This window comes from Netta rufina (assembly GCF_964035555.1).
Source record: "Netta rufina genome assembly, chromosome: 10".
Taxonomy (NCBI): Eukaryota; Metazoa; Chordata; class Aves; order Anseriformes; family Anatidae; genus Netta; species Netta rufina.
In genome coordinates, this window is record NC_140133.1 from 22,648,875 (window position 1) to 22,666,863 (window position 17,989).

At 43.1% G+C, this 17,989-nt stretch overlaps 1 protein-coding gene across 1 annotated transcript; it reads left to right on the forward strand.

The window, feature by feature from the left end:
• The first annotated feature begins 1,247 nt into the window (after window positions 1-1,247).
• On the forward strand, window positions 1,248-17,282 carry IRAK2 (interleukin 1 receptor associated kinase 2). Its single transcript, XM_084292705.1, has 13 exons — window positions 1,248-1,461; window positions 1,868-2,047; window positions 7,753-7,923; window positions 8,620-8,726; window positions 10,155-10,349; window positions 10,712-10,776; window positions 11,230-11,344; window positions 12,061-12,170; window positions 12,526-12,721; window positions 13,243-13,305; window positions 13,768-13,968; window positions 14,130-14,646; window positions 15,011-17,282. The coding sequence occupies exons 1-13, from the start codon at window positions 1,305-1,307 to the stop codon at window positions 15,127-15,129; spliced, it is 2,196 nt and encodes a 731-aa protein (XP_084148831.1). The 5' UTR covers window positions 1,248-1,304; the 3' UTR covers window positions 15,130-17,282.
• The last annotated feature ends 707 nt before the right edge of the window (window positions 17,283-17,989 follow it).

Consider the following 17,989-nt stretch of genomic DNA (forward strand, 5'->3'; position numbering starts at 1 on the left):
AGAGGAGACCCCTGCTGGCTACAACCCGTGGGTGGGCAAGCGGAGCCTCTCAGAGTAACTCAGCTAGATTAGCAATGAGTGAAAGTTGCATTTACTTCTGATAATGACATGAGAAACTCGGGTGGTTTTTGTTCCGATTCATAGCATTGTTTCACTCGAGTCACCAGAGCAGCAGCAATCTGGGGGAACTGAGGATCAGAACTGAAAGTTCCAGCTCAAGGCAAGTGCCAAATGCAGTGCAGTGGGAAAACGATACTGCAGGTGCTGCAGGAAGCACGGGTCACAGGTGAAGGTGGAAAATGCTGGAGAAATAACAAATTAATCTGACGCTTGTTTAGTGTTCAAGAGTTCAGGGAGAGCACACAGCAGTATGGACAGTCTCAGTTTGGAAGGGAAGGCTACAAAACGGGAGTAGGTCATGCTTGTCTCAGTGGACAATGGTTGTGCTTGTCTCAGTTTGAGAAGGTAATTTTCAGTTCCCTTGTGAAACATTTTGCTGCAAGCGATGATTAGAGCCAAAAAGAAGCCATAAACACTGTTAAATGAGTTTTAAACAAAAGTACGCAAATTTTATACCTTTTTTTCCACCCTCATTTCCCATCGTGACAAAGCAGAAGATTTCATTTTTTTTCCTTTTTCCCCTCGGTACCCAGGGGACAGAGGCAGCAGTGCTGTCACCTCCTGCTGGTGCCCGGCTCCCTGCAGCACGGCCCTCCCTGTCCCACGCCTCAGCAGAGACACTGCTGCGGGGAGCGGCTATGGGAGGGAGAGGGGCAGGCGGCGGCCGAGCCGACAGATGCAGCTCCTGGCGGTGGGATGCTACTGCTGCCGAAACGGGTCGGTAACAAGATATTGCCTTCGCGTTACGGTATTGTCAACGATAACACACTTGGGATGTGTGTTTGCCTTTCGATACCCGCCTTCGTGCCTCACTGCTCGCCGTTTCCCTGTAAGCAGCTCCCAGCCTGGCGGCGCTCGGGGCTCCCCCGGCCCTCGTAACCCCGGGACCGGGGCTGCAGCCGCTGAGGGGGCACAGTAATAAATAAATAAATAAATAAATAAATAAATAAGTAAGTAAGTAAGTAAGTAAGTAAAGTAACGAAAGTAGGTCGATAGAAGCGCGGAAAGGCCGCCCCTCCCCGTGAGGCTCCTCCCGGCTCCTCCCGGCACGTCAGCGGCGGGGGCGGGCGGCCGCTGGAGGAAGCGCCCAGAAAAGTCTCCTCCGGTCGCTCCCGGTCCCCCCCGGCCGCTCCCGGTCCCCTCCCGGTCCCCCCCCGGTCTCCCCCGGTGCCCCCCGGCCGCCGATGGCGGAGTGCGGAGCGAGGGGCCCTCAGGCGATGTCCCCGCGGCGGGCGGCCCGGGCCCCGCCGTCGCCCTACGTGCACAGCATGCCGGCGTGGGTGCTGGAGGACTTCTGCCACAAGATGGACTGCCTGGGCGACCACGACTGGATGCGCTTCGGTGAGCGCCGCCGCCCGCGGAGCCGGAGCCGGAGCCGGCCCCGGGCCCGCCCGGCCGGGGTCCCCTCAGCGCCCGGGGCCGTGCGGGGCGGGGGGAGCCGGGACACGGAGCCGGCCGGGGGGAGGCCGCGGGGGGAGGCCGGGGGCCGGGGGGCTGGAGGGGGGCCGGGGGGGGGCCGAGGCTCCGCCGCTACCGGTGTTTTTTTTCCGGTACCGCTCAAAGGAATGAAGGCAGCATCTCCCTCCCGGGGAGGGGGTCGCCCTCAGGCCCGTAGCTACCTGCCGGCCATCCTTTTAAAAGTGCGAAATTGGGAAAAAAAAAACGTATGCGTGTACCGCGCCTCGCCGCCCTGTCCGCACTTGGTGTTTTCTCCCCCTTCTGAAGCGAGTACCTTCCCTCCCGCCAGCTTCCTACGTGATCACCGACCAGACGGAGCTGCGGAAGATCAAGTGCATGGAGAAGACGGGGATCAGCATCACCCGCGAGCTGATGTGGTGGTGGGGCGTGAGGCTGGCCACGGTGCAGCAGCTCCTGGACCTGCTGCAGGGCCTGCAGCTCTACCGGGCGGCGCAGGTCATCCTGGACTGTGAGTAGGGCCCCGCGCGTTGTGCCACAGCGCCCAGACACCCAGTGCCCACCTCTCGCTAGCTGAAGAGGCTTTTCCTGGAAACCTCATGCTCAGATTCTAAAATTTCTGTGCTGATTCTTCATTTCTACTCTTGCAAATAAAACTTGAGGTGGGCGAGCAAGAGATGACACAGAGGAGGAATCGCTGGTTCCCCTAGCTCATCATCCCGCCTTTGTAGTGTCCCTCTTGGATGCTTCAAGAGTTGCCAGAGGGAGCCTGGCTGTGCCCTGAATGAAGGGCAGCTCTTTAATGCATCAGACAGGGCTTTACAACAGAGCTTAATTATGAATGTGTTAATTTTTCATACGTTCTTGTTTCCCAGTGAAATTTAGCCATTATACACTAACAACAAAGTCAGGGTAGAAAAACGTATCATCAGTCTGCTTTCCTGCATGAGAAGGAAAGTTACAAAAAGGCTTCTCGATCAGCTAATTTGCTATTCTTCTCACCTTTCCCCAGCTTGCTGTATTTTAGATTTACCTTTCCTGAAGTAGGATGATCAGAGTTTGAACACAGAATGCCTAATTAGGGTAAACCATTGCTTTGTAGAAATCAAGGTGCTTTTAAATATATTCTCCCTTTCCATTTTTCTCCATTGAGAGTTATGTTTAAATTGCAGCTATCCTTGTGCATAAACCAAATTGTACCATAATTCAGTTCTGCCACGAAGTCTGTTAGCCCCTGGGTGACACACTCAGCCTTCCTGTCCTGAGCAGACCATGCTCCCCACTTCATACGCATTCCTACTCCAGATCCACCTTCTTGGGAATCAGATGTTTGTGTGGGTTTCGCCTGTTCTCCAGAGAGAATTATTAGGAAGAAAAATAAGATTTTTGTTAGGTGGCCAAAAATGCTTAGAGAGATGCTGTGGGAAAAGGACAAAGCTTGTGAGTGCGTGCGCTTCACTTGAACAAGACAGAAGACTTGTTCAGTGCCGGAGCACTGCCTGCTTCTGGCCTGGTGTGACAGGGAGGCTGCCAGCTCCAGGCTGCAGGGGTTGCATCACCAGCGGCTGTTTCGCAATAGCAGCCTGCCTCCCCAGGGCAGGGCCACCGACAGTCAGCGCCACAGCTGGCACTTGCTGCACAGCAGCTAGAGGCATTTCTCATGGAAATTCCGGTAATGTGTTGTGGTTTTCTTGCCTCAGCATTTCTTTATATAGCATTGCTGGTTTTCTGTAGGCTTCTGGCATTAGTGTGACTTCTAACCTTTGGTTTGGGACAGCAAAAAATAACTTTAACAAAGGTATTCTAAATTTCTGTTTCTTGAAGAGGAATGTTAAATACTACAGCACACGTGGGCTTCAAGTAAATTCTCTTTGTATAAATCAAAGAGCTACCACGGTGATGCTCGGTTATCATAGCTGAGTTTGGTGTCACGCCTGTCAGCCTTTTGATTCAGCAGACCCACCTCTGACTGAATTCAGTCACATCATTCAGCTCAGGAGACGGGAACAATTCCTCCTTGCTCTTCTGCAGAGCAACCCAGAGCTACAGGAAAGTGAATTTCGATCTGCTTTAATTAGTATGTCAGTAATCCAACTGTTAATTTAGTCACAGTGACTGTGACTTTGAGGGTCCAGTCTGAATGGACAGGACTGGAAACATATTTTTCATCTATTTTTTATTTTTATCTATTTACACCAAATAAATTTGATCTAGATATCACCAAAGCAGTAAGCCTGGCTCCCCCCAAATGATATTTCTGTGGGTGCTCTGGAGTAGCCAGTGGCCTCTGTGATGTGGTAACTTCTTTTGCTCTGTGCCTGTCGAGTGTTTCATGCAGTCAGTTCCTAGTCTAGAAAGAGAGTTTCCGGGGGCTCTTACATAACGTGGCGTAACCAACCACACTTCAAACGCTCATCAGTTACAGCCCTCAGCCTCCTGCCCTGCAGAGCGCGTTCTGGGGCTCACCTGTCTTTGCAGCTGGCTTATTTCAGTGTATTCCTCCACAGAGTCCATTGACACTTCTGTAATCCCACTTTGTGTGTCGTGGCTAAATTAAAAAAAAAAAAAAAAAAAAAAGTGTGCATTCACCTCCTGAGAAACATAAACCAGTCAGTCAGCAGTTTTTAAGTTTCAGTTTTTGTCACTAGGTAATGGCAGAAACAACTCTCACGATAGAATTTATGTTGTGGGAAGTCTGCTTTTGCTCAGTTAGGTATGATGCTACACTTTCCCACGTGGGTTAATTTTGCCCTTTTGTGGGGAAAAACAAAGAACAAGAAGCTGTAGAAGATGTAGTGGGTTTTCTCTTCTTTTACAGGCCTTTAAAGTAAGACCCCATGAGCAGGTTTCAGACTGAGATGAGTTCAGCACATTGCCCACTGCTTACACAAGAACCAAGTAAGATTTTCTCTGTAGTTATGTAAAGTGCAAAGAATCAGGCTCCCAAGCCAAGAGCAGCTTCCAGTAACACCACCTTTAAAGATACGGGTACAGAGCAAACACAGTGCAAACAGAAGTAATTGTTGTAACTGCAGAGAAACATTCATCATCCTTCTGTTTGTCTGACTGGCTTTTCTTTGAAGTGCTATGTAAATACCACAGTGGCTTGCACAATATGCACCTGACTTCAGCACCTGGTAGAGGAAGGGTTTATCTGCTTTCTCTTGTGCTGCTGTGATTTACTTCTAATTTGTCTGTCCATCCATCTCCCACCCTCTCCCTCTCCCCCCCCCCCTTTTAAGCTTTCTTAAAAATATTTCTGAGACTTTTTGGACTTCACTTTACACAGGCAGCAAAAATTGAGAGGTTTCTCCCTGTTAAAAGTAAAACCCGATCAACTTCCTCCAGGCTGGAGGAGTACACGTTGTGACTTTTCCAGGAAAGCTTGCTTTCTAAAAACTGTAGTTGTCTGATGGAAATAATCAGCGGTCTTTATCGTTGTCTCTGCGGGCTAGCTAGGACTGCAGGAAAGCAAGTATTACGAAGTTATGGTAAGAAATGCACGTATCCAATCTCACTCATTAAGACACTGAGCTGATAAAACAGGCATCTGACATCCCTTCGTTTTCCTGATTCCTTCTGTGATGATGGATGAACTACGAAATTGGACTGTTCCAGTCAGGACACTGCAAGGAGCTAGAAAGGGCTTTGGTTTGCTCCTGAATTCCGTAGGGCAATATGAAGGTTACATAAAGAGGGTTAGGAAAGTGGAGGAGACGAATCTTCTGGACTGATCCATTTTTAGTTATGTTTCTGGATGATCAAGATTTGCTTTTGCCCAAAATCAATTCAACTGCAATGCATTACAAAACTACAATGAAATTATTATTTTTTTTTTTTTAACAATTCAGTATTCTCTTACGTTGATGGTTGATGTCCATCTCAAAACTTCATATTACCCAGGCTTTCTGACACTTAAATTAATCTGGTTGTTCTACTGTGTGGAAGTAGCTAGTGTTTCCTGGTTTTAACCCGATATGGACATTCTCCTGCGCTGAGTCAAACAGAAGCTCTCGGTACCGGCATCTTCTCAGGTTCAGCCAAATCTTGTGTCTTTACCCTTGACTTCTGCTTTTATGTCTGTATCTGAATATTCTTGCTCAGGCGGTGCCTCTCAAGCAGCGGTGATGCAGTGCTCACTGCTTGTTCTTTTGGGCACTTCAGAAAACGAATTGGTCCCAACTCCAGCAGTTCTTATGTCACCATAACTGTTCAGTCTGACTTGCAAGAATCAGACACACCACCCAGGTAGATGTTTTGCTGGCAGGCTATTAGCAGAAGAGTCCTCCCTCCCTTCGACAATTTCTTGCACCACTCTAGTCCCACTTCTGGATGTCCATAATAATTTTTTCCTATCTTAGTTCTTTAGTTTCAGTGGCAACCTGTTTGATGTAAAGGAAGTTGCAAAATTCATGAAAAACCCTGAAAAATAGGTTCAAAGAGGGAAGTGATTTTTAATTGTAGAGACTTCTAGGTGAAAATACTGGGGGAAAAAAGCGATTTCAGAATACAGGGACTGCCAGTTTGAACTAAAGGTCCGTGGACTGGTTGATATTAATAATTTCAAAAGCCCCAAGAGTCTGTGATCTCATAGCTTTCTGGCACAGGAACAGAGACCCATCACTGACTTTTCTCGAGCATCAGTTTGGCTACCTCCTTTCATTCAAACCTCTGTTCATAGGTGACATGGAAGAACAATGATGCAAACTGCAGACCGAAGTCAAAGAAAAAGGCTTGCCTGACAAAAACATGCCCACTTCTCCTGTAGTTGCTCTTCATACTCCACGATGCTCAAACTTCAGCACACTGCAGCTGTCACGCCTCGCCTTTTCCTAAACTTCGCTTCTACTGAAACTTGTGTATGAGAAGCACAAATAGTAAATGAAACACACTGCTTCCTTCCTTCTTGTTTCAGATATTCCTAATGCTTTGTTTGGACATTTAAAAAAAGAACAAGAAGCCATTGCTTGATTTCAAATGCAAACAAAGCCTGTGGTTTTTGCTTCCCATATATACTATGCTCAAGATAAAATGCTGATAGAACAGCATGACAAAAAAAAAAACAAAACTTGTATTAATACTTGTGCCTATTCTCTCTCTTATCAAGAGAAAACATTAACTTTTCAAGTAAAAGATAAATATATTGCTGATAAAAAAAAAAACAGGTAGAAATGAGTTTAGAATTATAACCAGGAAAATGCGGTCATTAGGCAGTAGAAAGTTCTTGTATCACCTCTAGTGCGCACTCAGCACTCCCAAACTCCTTTTCCACTTTAGTTTTAAATGTCTTCCTGGGTAGGAATTCAGATCCTTCTTCAGGAGATTTTGACAGCTTTGTATATCAGAGCATCTTGAATTTTTTTTACTTTTATTTTGTTCTTGTTCTAACTGTAGCCTAATTTAATTTTAATAATTTCTCTTAGATGTGCATGCTCTTCAAGTACCTGTAAGATGAAAGCATCCTTGTATTTCTCTTAATGAGATTTCAAGGTTGCCTTTTTAGGCCTGATTCTGAGATTTGGCCAACCTGTATACGGCATAGGATCGTATAGAGCTGTAGTGAGTCAATAATTTCGTGGTTAATTTTTCCTTATGTATCAACTAGTTTTGACCTTTGACTGTTTTTGTTTTCCCTCAGCTATATACAGTTTGTTTCTTTCTGTTCATAAGTGAAAAACTGATTCTTTCCTGAAATAAATTCTGTATAGGTGTTTTCTAAGAATGAGCTTGTTCATGACATTAAAACCACACAACTGAAAATAGTCCCAAGATGTTTAACTGACTAAAACCGATGCAACTCTGTCAAAGTCTCAGTACCGTGACAATTAGCAAAGAACCAGATGTCTTCTTTAGGCTGTGGGATAGCTGTGGTCTGAGATCACTGGCTGAAGGGTGTTATGTGGAAAATGACAGAATAAATATGCTCTTGGTAATTCCTTATTCTAAGAGCTATTTTGCATATTCATCACTGATGTATATTTCAAGTTATCACTTGTTAATTTTTAGTAGGAGTAGTTAATGTCACGAATATGGTCTGAATTGAATACTATTGAATAGCCAATACTATTGAAGCAATTTAACAATAAATGCAAGGTTTATAATGTTAATTGGAATTTATAAACCATTCTCCTAATGAGGATTATTTTCCAGTAACTGAGTAGAGACAGACTTTATTCTCCCTGCTACTCTTCACCTGTCCTTTGTTCTCCTTTGCAGGGATATCACCCTCCGGTACTACCAACTCCGAGAAAGAAGAGCTGGTAGAGCCACCTAAGCAGGAGAACATATCTTTAACTCCTACAGAAAGCAAAAATAAAGAGAGAGAAAATGAGATAAGCTTGTTGCCATCACCAGACTCTTCACAGCTGGGAATATCTCCAGCACGTGGTAAGTGAAGTAAGAGACTGATTTGCTTTGACACTGCAATGACCATATACACAAGATGCTTTCCTTTCGCTTTCAGTATAGTCCAGACGAATATATTGCTGATCAAAGTGGTCATGCTTTTGAATATTTGCCTTTTGCCTACTGCTGCTGAGCTGTCTATTCCTAACTTTAGCACACGGCCTCCTGTTCTTCCTTCCTTTAGCTCTCCTGGCTTTGAGAGATGCTGGCTATATCTATTCTGTGGGATCTCAAGAGTGCATTTCCCAGGCGCGTGTCTCGTCCCATCCTGGCTCCATGCTCAGACTAGATCTATGCATACGCTTCGCCCTGTGCCCCTCTCGATGCAAAACAAATCTGGGCCAGAAGAGAGCCCTGCACGTGCCAACAGGCCGCCCTGCCTGGGAGAGGGAGCAGAACCACGCGATGTGCTGACAAGAGCATCTGCCTGGCAGTATAGACATCGGCTCTGGAAGCTCCACGTCCCTGAGCCAGGACTGGAGAGAGCTTCGTGGTCATCTCACAAAGAGGAACCAGGAAAATAGTTCCGTATCTTCACACAAGATTTCAAGTTTCAACAGCTTGTCATAGATTATATCTGGTTATGAAATTCAACAAAATATCCCACACCCTCATAATTAGTCACAGGCTGCGGTATTACCCAAATGTGTATTTTCAATGCTGGTGATTCAATTTCAGATGCTGTTTCTGAAGGAGCCTTGTATTCACTTCCTTCTCCGCCACCTCCCCCAAGAGATCTTTTGAGATCCTTACAGTCAAATCCTCCTGTCTCATCAAGTGTAAAGGTAAATCCCTTCAGTACACATTGCTTACAATTATGCCAATTCCCTTTATGATGTTGTTATTTTCAAGTCAAAGTTTATTCCTCAACTTGTATAAAATACAGATCTACTGAAAAAGTGGGTCCTTATTACAAGATGTTTAGACTGAATATAATACTAATGCTTCAGTTGGATTACTTATTTTTTTACCTCACTTTATATTTTTATTTTTTGCCAGTGAGGGATTAAAATTAAGAGTACTGCATAGCTGAGCGTGGATAACGTGCCCACAAATAGCAATTCTGAAGGAATTTCCCATATAGATTTTGTGGCAGACATAACGTTTCTGGTGTGATCATAGGACAGTGCAGTACAAGCAACTGACTAGTCAGAATGCCATACTTTAAGTTTATGCTTAAAATGCGGTTTCTGCTCAAAACTGGGCTAGTGTCAAATTTAGGTCAGGTTGTCCAGAGCCTTGTCCAGCTGCAAAATGAAAGTCTCTAAGGATTCTACTGTTTCTCTGAGGTCCTGTTCCAGATTTCAGCATGCAGCCTCCTGTTCTTTCTCCCTGCAGCTCTCATCTTTAAGGCAGTCTAGCTAGATCTGTCCCGTGAGCTCTCAGAGTGTTTCCCAGATCCATGTGCACACTTTGGCCCCGTCCTGGCTCTGTGTTGGCTTCTTTTTTGTGTCATTTTGTTTGACTTTTTTTTAAAAATAAAAGAAACAAACAAAAAAAAGGATTCTGCTTTAAGACTTCTAACTCTTCCAAAATAACATGTTTTAAGAGTGAGTGCCAGACAGGAGAAAACTGCTACAAAGAACGCAGTAGTTTCAGTTCCTTGAGAAGGGAATTCACATCTCCAGACTTTAGAAAACAAGACATGAAGTCTGTGTAAGCTGTATGGTTATATGTAGGCTATAGTGGAGTTCTAGTAATAAATGGCGTTAGGACCGATCGTACTGGAAGCAACTGAGCATTTTGCAGCTGATGCCAGATGCTTCAGGTATAGATGTGAACTTCCTACCAGAACAAAATGCATTACAGCGTGAGGGACCCTCCTTCCTGACCCAGTCATTTCTTTCATTTCTTTATGTATGCACAGCCATAAAGATTAATGTTTTCTGCAGCTTAAACTCATGTCATTTCAGATAAACACGTGGACTTTTAAACAAAGCTAAATACGTGGGTTTTTTTTGGAAAGGTGGAAATGCAAACTGGTAACTGTTCTCAAATCTCTTCTACTGTGCAAAATATTTCCATCAGCAAAACAAATCAACACAGATACTACAAAGGGAAACTATTGAGGGGTTGCACAGTACTTTGCACGATTTCTTTCAACAATCACAACGCTCACTTAGACCATGGAAAAGAAAATATAATGTGTGAACAAGAAGGAAAAAGCATACAAATTTTCATGATATGAACTTGTTTCTTCTTCAAATCTGTAGCCCTGCAGCTCTTCAAGTCCTCAGCAGGAGACGATGACTGATCTCCCCAGCGGGAGTCTGCTGTGGACCCAGAGGGAAGTTACTAATGCCACAAATGGTTTCAGTGACAAGAGTAGAATTTGTGAAGGTACTTTTGCAGATGTCTACAAAGGTCAGAGGCACAACATGGTATATGTCATCAAAAGGTTGAAAGAGGCAAGTACTCCACTTTTTATTTTCTCCCTTTGAAGGAGATATCTTATGAGAAGTTCTCGAATATTAGCAGTTGTCTTAACATCGTATGGGCAGGGAACAAGAACTGCTATGCAAGAGGAGAAGTAAAGGAGTAAACCTAGATGCAGCAAGCACGTGCAAGAGAGATTTTACTCACGTGGGTAGATCTCTTCACTTCATCTGCTGTAGCTACCTTCATCATTATTTAGATTAAAGGTGTCCTTACATCAGTTTTTGTGCTAATTTTCAATTATTGACTGTGACACAAAATTGTCATCAGTGTTCTGCCTGTTTTCTAAAGTAGTTTGTCCATCGAGATTCTATTGCATGTTTCCATTTTTCAGATGGAATGCACAAGCCCAAATTCCACCCAAAGGTTCTTTCATACAGAAGTACAGATTTGCTTTCGGTGAGTGGTTGACTTTCACAGGCAGTCTGCATGTGGTGTGTTGCTGGGACGTTTGGCCTGACTTCATGCGTGTATCTCCCAGGCACTGCTGGCCTCTGCTGGGGACAGCGGAGTTCTGCACTGCCTTTGTGGGAGCCCTGGGGAAACGGCTCGCCTGCGGCACGCCTGCCAGTGATGCTGCAGTTCCCTGCTGAGTAACCAGTCCCTTGCCAGTCCTTGAGACTGTGAGGGATGGTGCCTCCTGGTGCCCTCTGGTTGCTCAGAACAGAGCTGTGCTATCATCCTCTCCTCTGCTGCTGGGTTAGCCTTCTGCAGGCCCACTCACAGCCATTCTGTGCTTCCGGCAGCAAGACAAAATGTAATTTACAATGGCCTTGAATTCAGGAATTTATTGCAGCTCAAGAATGTATTTTTTGTTGTTGTTTACAAATCGTTGTTGGTCTGTGCCTGCAGGTGTTGTCACGTCAACATTTTGCAGCTGCTGGGTTTCTCAGTAGAATCTGATTTGCACTGTCTGATATATCCGTACCTGCCTAATGGATCACTACAAAACCAGCTTCAGTGCCAAGTAAGCAATAACATGGGGCTGTTATCTGTCTGTTCTTACAAGTCCTGTCCTGTTACTGTATGAAAAGCAATTAAATCTCTTTCACTTCTAAGAACCAGCCAAAACGTACCCAGAGAAGTTGCCTGTAAGTATGAAAAGGCTCTTTTTTAGTTTTTCTACAGCATAGCAGATCAGGTCAATGGAAAGCTTCTGCTTTGCAGCCTTCAGATTTTTGAACTAATACCTAATCTGCCAAGTGTGCCTATCCACATTGTAATATCAGTATCATCCTGTAGATTCCACTGTCATTTTCACTGACATAACGTTCTACAATGTTTTACAAGGCCTTAAGAGAGAACAGTTTGAGATGTTCATACCTATTGAAAGAGCATTTGCAGAGATCATAAGACACAGAAACATCAGGAAAACAATCCACCAAAACCCGTACTGTGCCTCCATAGCGGGCAGTACTGGATGCATTTTGCAGAAGCATGATTGTTGCTGTATCTCTCTCAGCATGTCACATGGCAGACAAAATGTGCAGCACAACGTGAAAGAGTAGGTTCCTTCCTGGGCCTAGAATCACCAGTTTCTGCATTGGATGAAACTTCTAATGTAGGTCAGCAGCAGATCTGCTTATGATTGCAGTGGGACTAAAACAGTCTTTGACTTGCAAAGCTACTACTGCTTTGTAGGTTTTCATTCTAAACAAAATAAAATTTTTCCTCCCTTTGCAGGATGATTCTTCTCCCCTGACCTGGGAGATGCGAATTCGCATTTCCAGAGGACTCATCCGAGCCATAGAGTATTTACACAATTTTGGAATTCTGCATGGCAATATCAAGAGGTGGGGGTTGACATACCAGCACATTTTTGTTCACCAGGATTTCTTTGACAATAGTGGCTGAAAGCTTATGTAATTTTGCAATCCATTTGCAATGCTCCCTCTTGTTCTGCAGGGTGTTTAATTTGTCTTATCTAAATGAGGGAAGTCTATTCTTTTGAAATCATTTTCTGAGTGTTTTTTCTTCTCTTCTCCCTTTCTGCAGCCTTTATCCTTTCATTATTACACAGCAGGCCAAATGCTGGGAATTCTCCCCCTCAGGGCTTGCCTTAAATTTAAAAGTGTAAAATTGTAATTTCTGACATGAAATTAAAGCAAGTACTTGACCAGTATTGTTATTTGTCTGTCTTAATCACAGCTCAAATGTCTTGTTGGATGAAAACTATACACCAAAGCTTGGACATTCAGGTCTGCGATTGTATTCTGCTGATAAAAAATCAGAGTGTACTATGATGAAAACCAAAGTCCTACAAGCTTCTCTTACTTATCTGCCAGAAGATTTTGTCAGGCATGGGCAGTTAACAGAAAAAGTTGACATATTTGCCTGTGGTGTGGTATGTTGCCTTTCATCGTGTTCTGTTGTGGTTTTTTGATGTTTATAGACAGGAAAACAGGTGTGTGAGCATGCTCCCCATATAGTTGTTTTTTCCTGCAATTTCCTATCATTGTTGCTAACTATATAATGTGTTGAAATTATGTTTTTAATTCTGTTCCCATTCCAAATGTACTTAAGTATGTGGCAAAGTGAGGTGAATCTTTTGAACAACAAAATTGTTACAGGTTGCGAAAAAAAAAAATTACAGCTGGTAGTTAAAAAAAAATAAAATAAAGATTTTAGTTAAATTCTCAGAAGTCTTACAGATTTGCCACATCAGCTACTACCAACTGTTGGCTTTAGAGGTAGATCTAAACTGTCATAAATATTGCCCAAATCTGGCATTATTAAGCCATGTGAAGTGAAACCAGTAATTTCCAAGTGCTCTGGCAGTTCAGTATTTCTGTACTTACAGAACTCCCTTGTAAAGACAGAATTTATTCTGAACAAATTGTTTTACCTGTCAAATATATTTTCTAGGTCTTAGCAGAGATACTGACAGGGATTAAGGCACTGGATGAAGGAAGACATCCTATTTATCTGGTAAGGCCAAGCAGACACTCCTGGTTTACCATCTTGTTACATGAGGGGAAAACAGTAGTATTCTTATTTATAATTTCCAAAGAGCTTAGTAATGTTCAAACAGTCTCAGAAAACAAAGGATCTTAGGTTTCTGATTTCTTTACCAAATGTTTGAAAAAGTTGTCCAAAAATGCTGCTATATACAGTGCTGGTTATTTTTCCTTCTTCTAGATTGGCATAAGCATAGAGCAGCTGGGTCTCTTTTAGTGAATTTGACATCAGACACGTGCAAAGAAAACCATTGGCCTTTTCTCTCCCATGAAAACAAATATTCCTGTCACTTGCTTAAATGGAGACTAATAAAGCTTTTAGATCTGTAAACCGGCAATTAAGAAGCAATAATAACAAACAAAAGGGACAACTCATATTCCCCGTGATGCGGATATGTAATGTGTCAGTAACATGTCTCTTTCCTTTGAACAGAAAGATATGATTGCAGATGAAATTAAAACAGCAAAAGAAGCCTCATACCCAAAAGTCAAGAATTTTGAACAGCTAGCTGCCAAGGAAATATGCTGTAAATATCTAGACAGGAAAGCAGGAGACTTGCTGGAAGAGGTTGCTATTGATTTTGCCTCAGCCATCTGCCTTTGTCTGAGAAAGAAGAATTCCAACATAGCAGAGGTAATTACGTTTAAAACATGACACAGAGATTAGTCTTCTTGACAGAAAGGTCTAAAGCTACATCATTCGTGCCCAAGCTATTTTGGAGATCCTTATTCAGATAAGAATCTGTGTAAGCAGGGGTATTATTCTCCATTCACAGATTTTGTTGTTAAAAACAGGTGCTTGAAATTATGGAAACGGCCGAAAATAAATTAAGTGAGCATTACATCTGTGGAGGCAGTACTTCTGGATTTTCCACGAACACTCCAGAAGAAACTGATGACGAGACAACTAATCTCAGCATGGACGTGCCTTCTGCGGGGCAGAATAAAGAGGACAGTGTGCAGCCAACGGTCCTGACAAGTGCCAGCCAGTGCACGCCTTCAGTAGGAGCTGTGTCACTTGACATTTACTGCGGACCGATGTCAAGGATCCCTTGTGAATCAGATGAATCAATGAATTTTATGTGGAATCCTAAAGACAAATCGACAGACGAGCTGTCTAACAACAGCTGTAACAATTCAGAAAATATCGCAACCTCTGATGCCAGGATAAAGGAGAAGAAAACTGCAAACGGACTCCGGGAAAGAAGCGTGGCATGCATCAGAAGTGATGACAACTTAGAAATAGCTTCTGCTGCACAGAGCACCTTTCAACAAAAAAATGCAGACCTTGACTCTTCATGTTCTTCACAAGGTAAATCTAGCTAAGTCTGAAGGGTGGGTGCAGAACATTCAAGCATACAATCCTCAAGCTGTTTTGTCAAAACTGACTGTGCTCCTGTTGTGATAAGCCAAGTCTTTGTAAAAGTGCTCTGTAATATATTAGCAGGAGCAACTTTCTCTTCTCCAGAATTGCTTTTCTTCCCATTTATAAAAACCTTTCAGTACTACTTTCGTTATAACCAACTACTTGATTATGATTTTACCCATAAATCTACGTAATGTTCTCTGTTTCTCTATCATTGTTCTTAGCCAGAATTTTTTTATTTAAAATTACTGTCTATTCCTTAGACATAGATGCATTATTTTCTCAACATTCGGGCTGTTTTGTATTTCAGCAATAGCCAGAGAGACATCGTGGAAAATAAAGATAAATGACCGAAAAAAGAAGCTAATGGAAAATATCTTACTGTATGAAGAAGACAAATTAAACAGTTCTGAACTTTTTGAATCTTAAACTGGATGGATTTATTAGCAGTGACCAACTTTGAAGAAGAAACAAGGACTGCCTCTTCATTAGAAAGATGGTAAAAGTATACCTTTCATGTAAGATTAAGTAGCACGTTTGGATCGGAAACGTTAGCCCTCTCCAAAGGAAACAAAAGTGAACCCACCGAGAAGAATACAAAAACATCTTTTCTAAAGCAGATCTAAGCACAATGCTACTCTGTAAACAGAAATGCCTTCTTTCTTCTTGTTTGCATTATACAAAGATACGGCAAACACAATTGCCAAAATAATTTAAGGTCCTTCTGCAGTGTATTTCAGAAAGCATCCACATATAATATGTCTTATTAAAAAAATTGGAGCCATCAAATTGACAGGGCAAGTATTGATCAGCAATCATTTCACAATACTCATTGTTATCCCATTTATACAGGGTTACAGAAATCTTTGAAGAGATTGAAAAAGCTTTCAGTTATCAAATGATCTACTTCATATAATTATAGTTCCACATACTGAAAAACACTGCATTACCAGAGAAGGGAATAGTTCTCAGATGTATTCTGTATGACCCAATCTCAGTTTGAATCGCACTGGAAATAGTTATAAGTAAATAATTAAAGTTGTGTTAGTCTACTCTATGGGCTGCTCTAATATATATATAAGTGACACCATTGGAAGTCTGAGTTTCACTGTCAGGAGATAGAAGACAGTGCTTAGTACTTCATAAGGGTATTTTTCAAAGTTATGTTATCTAAGCATTCTTTAAAACATTATTAAGGTGTCTTATTATTTCACAATTGTGAAATTGTGAATTGGTGACTTGTATATTTTGGATAAGGAACAAAATTTTAATTTAAAATATCTTTATTTTGTCATAGGTCAGTTGAAGTCTGATGTATTTATTTTGGCAATGGGTAAAACAACCAGTGAAAGATGAGCTAGTAAGGGGACCTATTCATGTACCCATACTCACTAAGTATTCTCAGAGAAGAATTGTTTTGTGTCTCTTGGCTTACCCAGCTACTGCAGCCTTGAGGTCAACCTCAGCGATCACTCTGAAAAGAGAAGGAAAAACAAAAAAACAATCTTGTCTGCTGTCATACTTACTATCAAGTAAAAATGCACTGAAGAGACTGTCACTTTAATGACTGTTCATTTGTATTACTGCTTGCATTTTTACTCTTTAGCAGTCTAGGAAAATACAGGTTTATGATGAGCAAAAAGAACTATCAGGCTGTATAGCTCAGCATACTGACACACATCACTGCTGCTGCCTCAGCACAGCCAATAAGGCCTGGGGTACAGAAATGTCTAAAAACTTGTATCAGAAATCATGGAATGTTTTCTTAAAAAGCAAAAAAAAAAAAAAAAAAACAACAAAAAAAAAAAAAACACACAAGTGTTTTCTTATCTTTACATGAAGGTCTCTGAGTAAGGCTTCATTCTTTCTGTATTTGTACAGTACCTACTTTGCTGGAGGTACTACTATGATAAGAGTGTTTTAACTAACAATGAGTATTAGAATCGTCTACACATTTATCAAGTGGATTTCTACACTAAAAACTACTACAATCTTTATATTTAAGTGCCATTGATGCTGTCTGTATATTTTCCAGTGCCAGTTGTTGGCTTTTATTTATTTTGCCATATAAAAAACAAGATAAGGCTGGTACTGACAAGAAACATTGAATAGATTTGGATTAGTCGGTAACTGCTTAATTCTGTTTGAGGTATAAGTGAGATACTGCACAAGGATGAACATTTAATATTGTTTTTTGTGGCTAAGCTTTGGGAGCTCTGGAGGTAGCACCTTGGGTCTCTGCAGGGAGGAAAGCACCAGAGCTGGACGGGAGACCTGACTCCTCTGAACCGACAGTGAATTTCGACACGCATGTCTAAAATACTTTAAAGGTATTGTTCCCCTTATACTGCGCAGCAAAAATACTGGAGCTGTAAAAATAGTGACAGAATCCAGCTGTTACTCTATGTGAATTTTAAAATACTCTGAGGTAATATATATCTTGTAGGGTTACATAAGCGTAATGTAACATATGTAATGTACTGCGTAGTCTTACAGTAATGATGCTCTGTTACACAGCTGCTGGCTATTCAAAACGATGTAGGTTTTAGCCTCGACTTGGCAAGTTTGTACTCTCAGTACTATTTTGGAGAATAATAAATTAAAAAAAAAAAAAAGCCCTGTCTCTACATCCTGCTTTTTTGTGAGTCATAGCACAGACAACTGCCCTAGTCCAGCCTCCTGAAGTAATGTGCGTTCACAGGGAATCGCCTCAACATCTTTCTTCGCACCTCATCATGAGCTCGCCCTTCATTAACGAGCCACGTGCCTTGTGCTAATTACCACGCGCCTGCCGCCTCACGGCACTTCCCGCCCGGCCCGGCCCGGCCAATCGGTGCCAGGAGCCGCCCCGGGACAGCCAATCGGCGCCGGGACCCGGCCGCAGGTCCCGCCCCCGGGCCGTCCCGTGAGGCGCCGCTGAGGGGGCGGCCTGCGGGGCGCGGAGAGGGGCTGGGGGCGCCTCCCCGGGCCGCCTGAGGGGAGCTACCTGTGTCTGAAAGCACGAAGCTTTAGTCATAGTCATATAAAAACACACACAGAATAAAATGACGTGGTGTCACTGCTCGTCATCGGTCAGTCCCGCAACAGCAGTTTCCAGCCAGCATTTGGTTCAGTCACCGAAAACAAGCCCGGAAAGGCTCCGTGGGTCTGCGGCTGGGGGAGCTGGGGGTGTTCGGCCCGCAGAGGAGGCTCAGGGCAGCCCTTGCTGTACTTCGTAATTGCCTTAAAGGAGGTTGGGGCAACATGGGGATTGGGCTCTTCTCCCAAGCACCAAGCGATAAGATGAAGG

Coding starts and splice junctions, on each gene's coding strand:
- IRAK2 (XM_084292705.1), top strand. CDS start 1,305: ATGGCGGAGTGCGGAGCGAGGGGCCCTCAGGCGATGTCCCCGCGGCGG. Junction 10,350..10,711: donor TCATCAAAAGGTTGAAAGAG/GCAAGTACTCCA, acceptor TCCATTTTTCAG/ATGGAATGCACAAGCCCAAA. Junction 14,647..15,010: donor CTCTTCATGTTCTTCACAAG/GTAAATCTAGCT, acceptor TTTGTATTTCAG/CAATAGCCAGAGAGACATCG.